General features: G+C 34.7%; 2 protein-coding genes across 3 annotated transcripts; both read left to right on the forward strand.

Moving 5' to 3' along the window:
* Positions 1-1,634: 1,634 nt before the first annotated feature.
* LOC18599923 (uncharacterized) lies at positions 1,635-3,041 on the forward strand. Its single transcript, XM_018120775.2, has 2 exons — positions 1,635-1,875; positions 2,029-3,041. The coding sequence occupies exons 1-2, from the start codon at positions 1,825-1,827 to the stop codon at positions 2,323-2,325; spliced, it is 348 nt and encodes a 115-aa protein (XP_017976264.1). The 5' UTR covers positions 1,635-1,824; the 3' UTR covers positions 2,326-3,041.
* A 3,919-nt stretch (positions 3,042-6,960) lies between these two features.
* Positions 6,961-8,510, forward strand: LOC18599924 (uncharacterized). Of its 2 annotated transcripts, none has more exons than XR_016026170.1 (4): positions 6,961-7,088; positions 7,180-7,522; positions 7,705-7,922; positions 8,011-8,151. XR_016026170.1 is itself a non-coding variant. In XM_018121185.2 (4 exons), exons 1-4 carry the CDS (start codon positions 7,068-7,070, stop codon positions 8,157-8,159), a joined length of 636 nt encoding a protein of 211 aa, XP_017976674.2. In that variant the 5' UTR covers positions 6,961-7,067; the 3' UTR covers positions 8,160-8,510. The 2 variants fall into 2 exon arrangements, 1 of the variants encoding a protein (XP_017976674.2); XM_018121185.2 differs by having other exon boundaries at positions 7,705-7,827; positions 8,011-8,510.
* Positions 8,511-12,819: the final 4,309 nt, after the last annotated feature.

Raw genomic sequence — 12,819 nt, forward strand, 5'->3', positions numbered from 1 at the left:
AATGGAAAATTTTAAAAATTTCTTTATATTACATATATTTTTTAATGAGCTCTAAAATATTTTTTTATTAAATTATTAATACAATATGTTATACATATTTTAATGGACCCTTAAAATAATTTTTTATTAAATTATTAATACAAATAAAAAATAATAAAATAACTATATAAATCCATTTAACGTTACCTAACTCTTAAATTTTCTCTTTTTAAGTTTCTTCACATCTCTTTTCATCTTTTTCTTTTTGTGTTCTTTCTCTTTTTTTTTTCATTGTAAAATTACAAAAAAGTAAAATTTTGTTATCTATCTTTTTTTATTTATATTATTATTATTATTTAAATTTGTTTATTTTTTTCAATTTTATTCTATTTGATCATATATTTTAAGTTTTTATAAATTTTTTTCAAATTTTTACGAATCATTAATTATATTCTTCTTTTTTGTTATGTAGTTTTATTTTTTACTTGTCATATTTTTTTTTGTTATGTGTTTTCAATGATTTTGTCTTTAAAAATTAAAAAATTATTACGTAATTCTCAAATATATGGTAGAGCATTACATTATTGATTGTTGCTTAAAATTTTATCAATAAATTATTTTTTATTAATCTTGATTATATAAGATATTTTTTTAATGTGTTTTATACTCTATGTTTAGTTGAAAGAAAATTATCTTTGAGTATTTAGTCTTTAAATAATACTAATATATCAGAAGAAATTACTAATTTTGTATATCATATTTAATTATTTATATTTTATGTATTATTTCTCTTCATCTTTGACCCCCTAATAAAAGTTGACTAGTTCCATCTTCTAGGTGTAGTGTTCTCGTATTGCATGAGAAAATTGATATTGATTGATAAATGCTTTGATGACCTCCTAATCATGTTTAATATTGTTCCTTGGCTCATTTGTAAGTTAAACTTTTTTGACACTTATTATTACAATTGTTTTTGGATACAATTTGGATTTTTTATGTTGAATCCACACAATACTTTATACATTTTATCTATTATTATTGATTTCTTTACACTTTTGAGATGAAAAATCATTACTTTAGTTTTACTATTTGTGATACTGTATGATTTTTTTAGATGTTTTTACATGACTTAATATTTATGGGTATATTAATTAAGTATACATCTAATGTAATTTTAGTTTGTTGTAAAAATAGATAGATTCATGACTTCTATTTAATAAGACTAATTACATTTATAAACTTATGTTGATTAAACAAATATATAGAATAATTATAATTCGTAATAGATAATTTGTTAATATTTGTATAATCACAATATACAATAGATGTATTAATTTTAATGTTTTGAAAAAAATAAATAAAGAATATCTTCATAAATTAATTTTTTGTTAATTAATATATAAATTAATAATGATTAATTTATCAACTAAATAATGTTTTAATTAATTAATAAATTTTCATAGTTCCAACAGTCTTAATTTATAAGGTTTTACTGTATCTCATATTTTTGGGTTGGGTTAGAATTGTTTTTAAATTTAGAAAAAAAAATCTCTTAAGAGAATTGACAAATAAAATTAAACTTAAAAGATAGATTTCAATTATATAAACATCTAAAGTTTCTTTCTCTTCTTGAAGCCCATCCAAACTTGCTCTTTTTCTCCACCTCTCTCTCTTCTTCTCTCTCTTTGTTAGCGTTTAGTTGTCGTGGAGAAAAATAAGTTAGATATAGTACTTGAAACAACCCATAAAATCTACTACCGTTTCCCCCTTTTAGCTTGAATCTAATCAAGTAATCCTCCAGGAAAAGGCAACAATTTTTACATTTTTGGGCTAAATCTCTCTCAAATGACGGGATTCTTCTTTCATCATTTCTGCCTGAATCGCTCTCAGAGCATGGTCAGATAACTCTCTCTTCGATTTCAGTTAGAGAACTTTCCTTTTTCTGTTTATCAAATTATTGATCCAAATAAGGTTAAAACTTTTACATATTAAAAGCTTTGCAACTGAACTTAAACTCTTTATAATTTGGGAAATTGCTTGTCCAAACAGGGTCGTCACTTGAGGGCTATGAGAGTGAGATTGGCAAGGAAAAGAAGGGCCATCAGGCGTATGCGGCAGTCGCTAAGTGCTCTGCGAATTGCAGCTGAACAGATTGACCGACGGAACGAGCGAATGATTGCTGAGAATGCTCTCATTGATCAATTGGTTTACAATCTTCTGGCTGAGATTGAAAACAATCCTTTAATCAGGAACGCTTTTGAAGGAATCGATGCTCAGAATCTTGATGAAAGGAACCAAGCTCAACTTCCCCGTGGCGGCGGCGGAGTCGATGACCGCCGTGAATAGTGTGATGGTGGGCTTTATTACACTAGAGGTGGTGGTGGAGCTTAAGGTTTTATGGGGCCTTTCTCTTTTCTTGTGTCTTGTTGTTTATTTATACCATAATGATGGCTCCCCTTGAGTCTATAATAACTGCTTCAATGATTATATGATTATTGATTATGGCTTCTTATGGCGAATTCCTGTGTTGATGTAATTGCAAAAGGAGGGGTGGATAAGGAAGAACTGTTTGTGGCTTGGATCTAAGAAGGTCGAACAGGTACAAGATAGGTGGATTCACTCTGTTTGGGCCGGTGTATGGTGCAGGTTGAGGATTGGAAGCTAATGTCTCTGTTGACATGTGCATGGAATCTGCATTCTGGTTCTGCTTGTGTTGTTTGCCTGTTTAGTGTGTGGTGCATTGCAGTTATTGACGAGGATGTAATCTGGAACTGTCTATTGTCGGGGTATCTCCTCCTGTTGGTGGTTTACGAAGCTTGTGGCAGGGGCCGTATGCTGTTATTGTATTGGATTCTGTTATATGTAGGGGGGATATTAACGTGGGATTAATGTTTGTGTGATGTAATTGGGGGTCTGCTCTTGATATGTAGGTCTGCTTTTGTGAGGTATTTTGACATTGGCCGGGTGTGATATTTTCTGATGTATTGGCCTTAAGCCGAGAGGCTTATGCTGCTGATGTTATTCATCATGATCAATAAAATGAATTGGCTTATCAAACAAAAGTTCCCGATTGATCAACTTAATTAAATTTTCTAATACAGTGGTTCCACACATGGAGTGGCAACTACGTACAGGGCATGCTTAATTAACTTTGCTAATTACTCTAGTGTTGTTGACAAATCATGCAGATTAATATTTTCTAATGCTAGATATTATGGAAAGAGGGACATTAGAAACCCATGTTTAAGAAAAAGATTAGAAATTTCTATAGCAAAAAATTGAAATTTTCATTTTTAATATAGAACTTCTTGATTTGTTATTGATAATTGGAAATTGTTTACAACTACTTACACTTGGTTTTGTGTTGATGTGTTATTAAATGGATTAACAAGCATTTAAGGAATATTTTGAGTAGATTAAATCTAGAAGTTGCTGCTGAAACTAGGTAGTTATTACAGCAAGTTAGCGTGCTTGGAGGAGCGGAATACAAGAATGGTGTTGGATTGAATAGTATGTAGGGATTTTTCCCATTTTAAATTATTCTAGATGGACTTAAATTAGATTCCAAAAATGTTTTAATTTAGCTTATTGACTTAAATGAATATTGAGCATTGAAGACGGTATTTAAGGGAAGGGTTGATCCTTCCCTTACCACTGTAATTGCTAAGCTATCTAATAGACTCATAGATGCTTTCTTTTCGGATACAATAGGCCAAAGAAGAGGGAAACACGGATCTAATTCCACCGCTCAGCCTGAGTGAGGTAGGTGGCAGAGGAAGAGTGACTGGTTAACGTTTGAAAAGGTTGGGTTTTGAATTTCTAGAATGTTGACACAACTTGGCATATTCTCAATACTTTTAAATGGTTTTTTTAATTAAAAATAATTAATGAGCTCGTGGCGGCGAGGCTAGGGCCAAGGGTCAAACCCAGGCTTCATGGCTAAGGTTCCCTAGAGGAGTGACGAAATTCCCGCGCCAGGTGGATAAGGCATTGACCATTTAACTAAGCTTTGGCTTTGACAACCCCACCCTCCAAACCATCTGTCGTCATGGCTCTCACTATTGGCTCATTGCATGTGAAGCACGAGCTAAATGACTTGATAACTTCATGTGAGCTTTTTGAGTCACCAATCATAAATGGTGTTTTTTTTTTCAGCTAAGTTGTTGGAGACAATTAGTCTGTCATGATTGAACTGTGACAAACATGTACATTTAAGATAACCTACGCATGTGACATCTGGGCTGCATCTACGTCATATCTTTGAATAGTTTGGTTTCTTTTGAATTTTCATTCTTTTAAATTAAAAAAAAGTACTCTTAAGAGAATTAATCTTTTTATTTTCCCCACAAAAATCATTTTATGATTTTTTAAAAAAATCATGTTTTATTTATGTTTTTTCTTTTTAAACAAAATCAACCTTACATACTAGATTTGATACCAAAAGAATTAATGTGATATCATAACATTAGAAGATTTATTTGCTTTATGTTATTTAAAATATTAGCAAGAGTTTCTCATAATAATATTTTTATTTTAATAATTAGTAAATTCTGGTATTGCAATATTTTGATAATTAAGGAGTGATTTGAATGCCATGGTCTTGCATGTACGCAAACCTATATAGAAAAACACGATTAAATTTAGAATAATTAATTCGAACAGGTTTTAGATCCAATTCAAGTAAACTTTGTTAACTTCGATTTTAGGTTTTACATCCAACTTTAAGAAAATTCTAAATCAAAATTTAGACCAATTTTAGGAGTTGACGATGACTTTCTTTTTCGTTGCCTCTTCTTTTCAAACCATAGTGTATTTTTGTCTTAAGTCCACGTGGGGCGACATCCACTATCGTGTTACATTGAAACAAGGGACACGTGGTTCCGTCTCAGAAGCTAAACTCCAAAGGTGGGGCCGCCATCTCTGGCGTTGCTGACCACAAATATCTGAGGCACTTTGTATTGCTTCCCATCTCTTCTTTTTAATTCTTCATCAGTATCCAATCACACCTCAGTTCTTGGAACTCTTTCGTCTCACCTTTGTCTTTTGACCCAATCTTTTTCCCCGATGGTTAGATCTCTATCTAATACAGTGGTTCCCAATTGGTCAACTTAACTAAATTTTCTAGTACAGTGGTGTTGGATTGAATAGTATGTAGGGATTTTTTCCATTTTAAATTATTCTAGATGGACTTAAATTAGATTCCAAAATTGTTTTAATTTGCTTTATTGACTTAAATGAATATTGAGCATTGAAGACGGTATTTAAGGGAAGGGTTGATCCTTCCCTTAAATACCATCTTCAATTTTCTAGCATCAATCCTTCCCTTAAATACCATCTTCGATCCTCAATAATAAATAGGCATGAGAATTGTTGTTTATGTGTGTTTGGCTTAAAATTTGAAATTAAAATGAAAAGGTAATGTCGTTACACTATAGTAACAAGTCACGACAAAATCGAATTACAAAGCTAATTTTGCCAACGAAACTGTCCATCTCTTACCACTGTAATTGCTAAGATATCTAGTATACTCATAGATGCTTTCTTTTCGGAAACAAGAGGCCAAAGAAGAGGGAAACGCGGATCTAATTCCACCGCTGAGCCAAAGTGAGGAGGATGGCAGAGGAAGAGCGACTGGTTAACGTTTGGAAAGGTTGGGCTTTGACTTTCTAGAATGTTGACTCAATTTGGCAATATTTTTTAATTAAAGATAATAAATCAGCTTATGACATTGGCGGCGAGGACAGGGCCAAGGCCCAAGGGTCAAACCCATTTCATAGCCAAGGGCTCGCTAGAGGAGTGAAGTGATGAAATTCCCACGCTAGGTGGATAAGACATTGACCATTTAACTAAGCATTGGTTTGGACACCCCCCTCCCCCGCCCAATCACCAAATCATCTCTCCTCGTGGCTCGCAGTATTGGCTTATTGCATGTGAAGCACAAGCTAATTGACTTTGATAACTGTCATGTGCCGCTTCTTCAGTCACCAATCATAAATGATGGGTTTTTTCAGCTAAAACTCTTGGAGACAATAAGTTTGTCATCATTGAACTGTGACAAACATGTACATTTAAGATACCTACGCAGGTGACATCCCGGCTGCATATACGTCATATCTTTAAATAGTTTGATTTGGTTTGAATTTTCATTCTTTTAAATTAAAAAAAGTACTCTTCAGAGAATAAATCTTTTTATTTTCCCCATTAAAATCATTTTAGGATTTTTAAAAAAAATCATTTTTTATTTATGCTTTTTCTTTTTAAACAAGATCAACCTTAAATAATAGATTTGATACCAAAAGAATTAATTTGATATCATAGCATTAGAAGATTTAGTAAGTGTACTTATCCGTAAGTATCTTTTAAATTTATTTATTTGCTTTATGTTATTTAAAATATTAGCAAGAGTTTCTCATAGTAATATTTTTATTTTAATAATTACTAAATTCTGGTATTGCAATATTTTGATAATTAAGGAGTGATTTGAATGCCATGGTCATGCATGTACGCAAACCTATATAGAAAAACACGATTAAATTTAGAATAATTAATTCGAACAAGTTTTAAATCCAATTCAAGTAAACTTTGTTAATTTCGATTTTAGGTTTTGCATCCAATTTTAAGAAAACTCTAAATCGAAATTTTGAGCAATGTTGACGATGACTTTCGTTTTGCTGTCCTCTTCTTTTCAAACCATACCCTATCTTTGTCTTAACTCCACCTGGGACGACATCCACGACCGTGTCACTTTCAAACAAGGGACACGTGTTACGTGCTCAAACGCTAAACTCCAAAAGGAGGGGCCGCCATCTCTGGCGTTGCTGACCACAAATATCTAAGGCACTTTTTATTGCTTCCCCTCTCTTCTTTTTCATTCTTCAACAGTATCCAATCACACCTCAGTTCTTGCAACTCTTTCGTCTCGCCTTTGTCTTTTGACCCAATCTTTTTCCCCGATGGTTAGATCTCTATCTCTAAGATTTCATTTTCTGTATTTGGTTTTATTCATTCATCAACAAACAAAGGAAAGTGATTAGTTTTCCCAAATGTTATTGATCCAATTAAATTAAGCTTGCATTTTAGTGGGCAATATGAAATTTGAAGCTATGCAGGTGGTATTGAGCTTATGAATGTGGTACTTGCTCAAAATTTGAAGCTGAACTGTTAATAAATGTTGCTAATCTGCTTTGCCTGATCGAACAGGACCCCCGAGATTTCATTGCTGTTGCTCTGGAATTTGAATTGGAGATGCAGAGGGAGAAGAAAAGGGAGATGGAAGAGTCTCTAAGGGCTGCCCAAGTTGCTCTAAGAAAGAAGGAGAGAGGGCTTTCTGTGCGTAGGAGAAAGACGCAGGGAATGCGTGCAAAGGAAGCGGCCAAAGAGAAATTGATTGTTGATTTCATGGTTTTCGTTGAAGCGGTTGAGAATAACGATCTCGAGACTGCTCAGAAATTTGATGAAAATGCTATGATGAAAGCTATTGTTACTATGATGGGCAGTAACGGTGGCGATGGCGGCGACCGTGGAGGATTTGCAGGCGGATACGGTAAATTTTTTTTTAAAAAAAAAAGCCCGAAGAAAAAATCACGTGCCGTTTTCCAGAACTCGATCGACCTGGCTGGTTGAAAGGGAAACCGGGCACTTGTTTGGAACACATTATTAATTAAACTGGTTGCTATCAAAAGTTGGTACAAATTGGTTGATGGATTTTGGTTTTTGCTTATGCAGGAGACGGTAACGTTACTGAAATCGGTCTGAATCCTGAAGAAAAGGCTGTGATGGATGCAACTGTAGCTACGGTGAACGTTGGCAACTATGGCGGCCACGATGGAGGATTCGTCGGTGACTACGGTAAAAAGAAAAACCTGGAAAAAGAATAATGCTTTACAAACTGGATTTGACACTGGCCAATTGAACCAGTTGGATTAAAGCCGATCAATTATTGGGTCAGAACATATAATTAAACCGGTTGTAGTCAAAACCAATCAAAAGCCTTTACAAATTGGCTAAAAGTTTTATGGTTGTTGTGCACAGGAGGGATTAGCAACAATCTTGAAAAGGCTCAGAATATCGATGAGGAAGCTATGATGGCAGCCGGTATTGAAGAAAGAAACAGTGACGCCAGTGAAGGCAGCAACGGCGGTGGATATGGCGGGTGTGTCAGTGGTAACCGCCGCGAGTAGACTGATGGTGGGTCCTGTTAATTACTTTCATATGGAAAGATACGCATGTCCTGTTTTTTGTATTAGTTTATTGTTTTAGTTTTACAACTTTCTTTTACTTCGGGTGTGTTGATAATAATTGGATCAAATCTATATAGTGGGATTGATTGAAATATAGATATCCCAGCTTTCACTTTATTAGTAATAGCAAGTTGTTGATGGGATAGTGTTTGATTGAAATATCCATTTTAATTGTTCCTTGATGAATTTAAATTAGATTTTAGCTTGATATTCTTAGAGAAGTAATATTTATATTGTGAAGCACTTAATGTTGAATTTTTATAAAGGTTATGTATTATTGGTTTTGAGTTACTCAACAGAATGGAATTGAAAATATATTTGTGTTGGTAAGTCCATTTAAGTGAATGCCCAACAAAGTATTTATATGGAGAAACATTGATTAGATAATTAAATTGTGAAGTATAGGCTTTGAGGTTACGAGCAAGTATTCATGATTTTTTTTCCCTTTTGCTAGTTCAATAAATGCATTAAGTCATTTAATAATGATGTTGTTCTGGGGAAAAGAAAAGAAAAAAAAAGGAAGAAGAGAGAAAAAGAGTAAACACAGAAGACAAAATTCTGGGAAATATTGGGAGGGAGTGAGGTGAAAAAGGGGCTCAGTAGGGGAGAGTGCGAGAGCTGACCACTGATGCTGGTGGCATGACTGAAGCTGAACTTTTTAGTCAGTGGGGGGCAGGGTCAGTAGAGACATGGCAAAAAAATGAGGGGGTGGAAACGTAGTGAGTGTTGGAAGAATTTTTCCAACTTCGTGATGGGCTTGTGGCATTTCATGAAGCTAGACTAAGAGGGGTTGAGATGCAGGATAGGATTACGGGGAGAGCAGGGGATCTATGGTCGGGGGTAGGTATGAGAGATGCAGATCAGATGTGTGTTGAGGAAGACAAAATTGGGGAAAGGAAGGGCGAGAGTGAAGCAAGGTGCAGGAGGTGTCAATGGAGCGGTAAAAGATGAGCCTTTGTGGATGGGAAGACCAGCCTTTTTCTTCAGGCTGTTTGATTGTGTATCATAGTGAGCTGCTGCTCTGTTTTTTGTTATGAATGAGAAAACCCAGATTCTGAGTTTTAGAGCTCCCTGATTTTGGCATGGGTTGCTATTGCTAAATTAATGCTGCCGGGATTGGCAGTCCATGAACAACCTTGATATGATGTTAAAACCGGGTAGCGCAGGAGGAGGAGGGAGGGTCAATACTGGTGACCCGGTTTGCGATAATGGATGTTTTGATTGGATTCCGTTTATTGGTTTTTGTAAGCTCAGAATAGTTCCGTTCTCAGCATGTGTAGTTTTGTGTCTGTTAACCAGTTTGACAAGGTATAGGGTGTTGAGGATCCATTCTTTTGGGTTCACTGAGTTAGGATATAACTAGCTGGAACGACTTGTGGGTTGTGTCTTGCTATTGCTATCTGGAGGTGAACAAATTAAAACCGCAATGATGTCTGAGCGGTAAAGGGTGTTGAATGTACAGAATCCAAAGCCCTCAAGCCAGCCCTTTTAAACGCCACCAGTAGCCTTCTGCCTATAAGGCTCCAGACCTCTAATGACATGCTGGATTAGAGATTTAATGATTGTATGGAGTAAGGACAACTTCGAACAATGGTTGCTGATAGTAAATACACCAATCAAGTGTTCCAAAAATGGAAATAGCTACTGCCTTAGTTTTAATTCGGTTCAATTACTTGATTGTAGGTTGAGGTAATTTAATTAGAATGTTGTAAAACAGATGGAAAGGAGAAGTTCATTGCTAATTGGAATGGGTTCATTGCTAATTTAACTATATGACGCTAAAGGGATTAATACAACCTTGTGATTGCTTGAATTTAGAATGCAACTCTTTGTTGGATGCTTGGGACTTGAGAACGGACTCTAATTTCTTTGCAGGTACCGTAAAGGGAAATGTCCAATTGCAGGGAAAACTCCGTCAAAATTTGTATAGGTCTGAGTCTCCCCTGAATTAATATAACATGCATTGAATGAATAGCCATGCATGAGAATTGTGGTTTTATGCGTTTGGCTTAAACGATTGCTACAAGTATTGTTTGGGAAATAGGGCAAAAACGGTGCTTAGAGAAATGAGGAGCATGAAAAGATGGTTATGGAAACAATTTCCTTTAATTTTATTATCTTAGTAATGCATTGTATCCTTCAAGCCAAAGAATAATGTGCATATAGTGGTTGCAGTCAAAACTCATCGCCCATAATCTGACCTACACTCCATGGCTGCACTTTGAGCACTAAAAGACACAAAAGTTTTTCCACCTATATGCAATTTGCAAGGGCAAGTATTTTCGGTCTTGTGAAGACTAGAGAGGACCAAGTCAAATCTCTCTTCCCATTTTAGTCATTGTACGTTTGCCTTGAAGAGAGCAGCTGTCAAGCGTTGGATTCTTTAGTTGGGATATATAGTTCTTTACTGTTTAGTAGTACCAAAAACAAAAATTGTTCATTACTTTATTATAATATCAGGAGCGAAATTATGGTCAGAGAAGGATTTGGACAACACTTCTATCAGACAACTCAGTAATACTCATTCTATGTAATTTCACATACAGCATGGCATATTACATAAGAAACTGAATCGTAACACCTTACAACGTTAGCTCTCTGTTACAACGGTGGAACCCAAACATAACCCCACCAATTCGCAATACAATACCAAACCGACCATGCAAATTCACAATTGATTAGAATATGCAAAATCACTTCCTCATGCAACCCACATCAACCAAAAATAATATTATCATTCTCAAAAGAAATGCCTCTAAATTTTAAGAAACATGTAGTGGGAATACACTCCATGATTACCATCCACAAGAAACTTTGTATATATTTTGGGAGGTGCTGTATACTTCCAAATAGAGAAGAATCATATTTTTTACCCTCCCTGTCGAAGTTGATTACTCAAGGCTGCATTGGCACTTTTAACCAAGAAAAGGTCTTCGCTGTCCTATTCTCATAATAGTTGATCCCTCTTACTACTCACTAGGAACACTCCTTGAAGTGATTGCAATAGCTCGGCAAGTGCATCCTTTTCACTTTCGAAAAGGGCCCTCTTAAATTCAAACTTCCAAATCCCATTACCTTCCCACACTACCACCACCCTCTCTTTATTTTTTACAAGGAAGAAATAATCTAGGGCAAATTTCATTCAAGGAAGAGCTTGAAATCCACCTATCAAGCCAAAAAGAGAGAGAAGGACCATCACCCAACACCCATGGGCACCCTCCCAAGCTTACAATTTTTTCAACCCCGTCCATCTCCAATAAGCAAACGATACTTCTCCAAAAACCGATCATTCTACCCTTATGTTCACATGAGGTAAACCAACTCAATGCACCCTCCCTATATTTTTTAGCACAAAAATCTCCTCCAAATTGAATTTTGTTCGGTCCCATTTTTCCACCATTCCTTAGCAAAGCGATATTCTTTTGGACTGAATTTGAGATTCCCAATCCACCTCTAGCCTTGGATTGACACACCGCACTCCATTTCACCTTTGCAAGTTTCTTTTTGTTTTCACTTTCCCCCATAAAGATCTTGTTTTCTCTTATTGTTTAATCACCCCTGTTGGTGCTTGAAAGATGGACAAGTAGTATAAAGACAAAGAGCTCAACACCGAGTTAATGAGAGTAATTCGCCTACTACTTCTCTCTACACCTCTCCCCACATTTTTTTATCCCTTTCACCCACATTTTTCCAACCCTAAGTATGTGAACAAAGTTTTGAAAAGTTTTTTGTGGATCTGTAAAATATTTTTTACTCTTCTTCAAGTCACATGTAAGAGATTCACTCTGTTACCTTACTGGGAGAACCATAGAAAAACATAAGAGAGCTCAACACCAAGTTAATGAGAGTAATTCGCCTACTACTTCTCTCTACACCTCTCCCCACATTTTTTTATCCCTTTCACCCACATTTTTCTAAGCCTACGTGTGTGAACAAGGTTTTGAAAAGTGTTTTGTGGATCTGTAAAATATTTTTTACTCTTCTTCAAGTCACATGTAAGAGATTCACTCTGTTACCTTATTGGGAGAACCATAGAAAAACATAAGATTTTGGTTTGAAAAGGAAAAATTCAGAGTGTCCTTTTTTTTTTCATGTGAAGTTTACTTTTATTTTTTAATGAATGGCTCTTAAATATTGAGACTTTTTTCTCCATTTTCAGTTTCACGTATTATTTCTTTTTAACGTTTATCAATAGGAAGAAACACAATTGTTTTTGCGAATTATTGGCATGAATTACTGTATAATTAATTAATTATTAATGTTGCCTTGTTGGAAATTTTATTGATCTTGACGAGAGGAGCATTGTTATGAACCAAGCTTTATTTAATTAGAATTTCATCTGATGGTGGTCCCGTTACTCTAGAGGTGGTGGTGAAGCTTAACGTTGGTAATTAAAATAAATTGATAATATCAAATAAAAGAATGACACCTTGTCCCTTATATAATTTAAACAAGTTGATCCGATGTTTTACATTTTTTTAATTTTAAAAAAAGAAATTTAAATTTTTTAAAATATCAGATATATATCATTAAATCGAATATTCGATACATTTTTTTACATTTGATTTTGATTGCTTGTTAGTGATTGAATATACTACTC

This window comes from Theobroma cacao, chromosome 5 (assembly GCF_053813885.1).
Source record: "Theobroma cacao isolate CCN51 chromosome 5, ASM5381388v1, whole genome shotgun sequence".
Classification (NCBI taxonomy): Eukaryota; Viridiplantae; Streptophyta; class Magnoliopsida; order Malvales; family Malvaceae; genus Theobroma; species Theobroma cacao.

Excerpts from the sequence above, each read along its gene's own strand:
- LOC18599923 (XM_018120775.2), top strand. The coding sequence starts at position 1,825 with ATGACGGGATTCTTCTTTCATCATTTCTGCCTGAATCGCTCTCAGAGC. Across the intron at positions 1,876-2,028 it reads TGAATCGCTCTCAGAGCATG|GGTCGTCACTTGAGGGCTAT; the intron begins GTCAGATAACTC and ends TTGTCCAAACAG.
- LOC18599924 (XM_018121185.2), top strand. The coding sequence starts at position 7,068 with ATGAAATTTGAAGCTATGCAG. Across the intron at positions 7,089-7,179 it reads TGAAATTTGAAGCTATGCAG|GACCCCCGAGATTTCATTGC; the intron begins GTGGTATTGAGC and ends CTGATCGAACAG. Across the intron at positions 7,828-8,010 it reads AGGATTCGTCGGTGACTACG|GAGGGATTAGCAACAATCTT; the intron begins GTAAAAAGAAAA and ends TGTTGTGCACAG.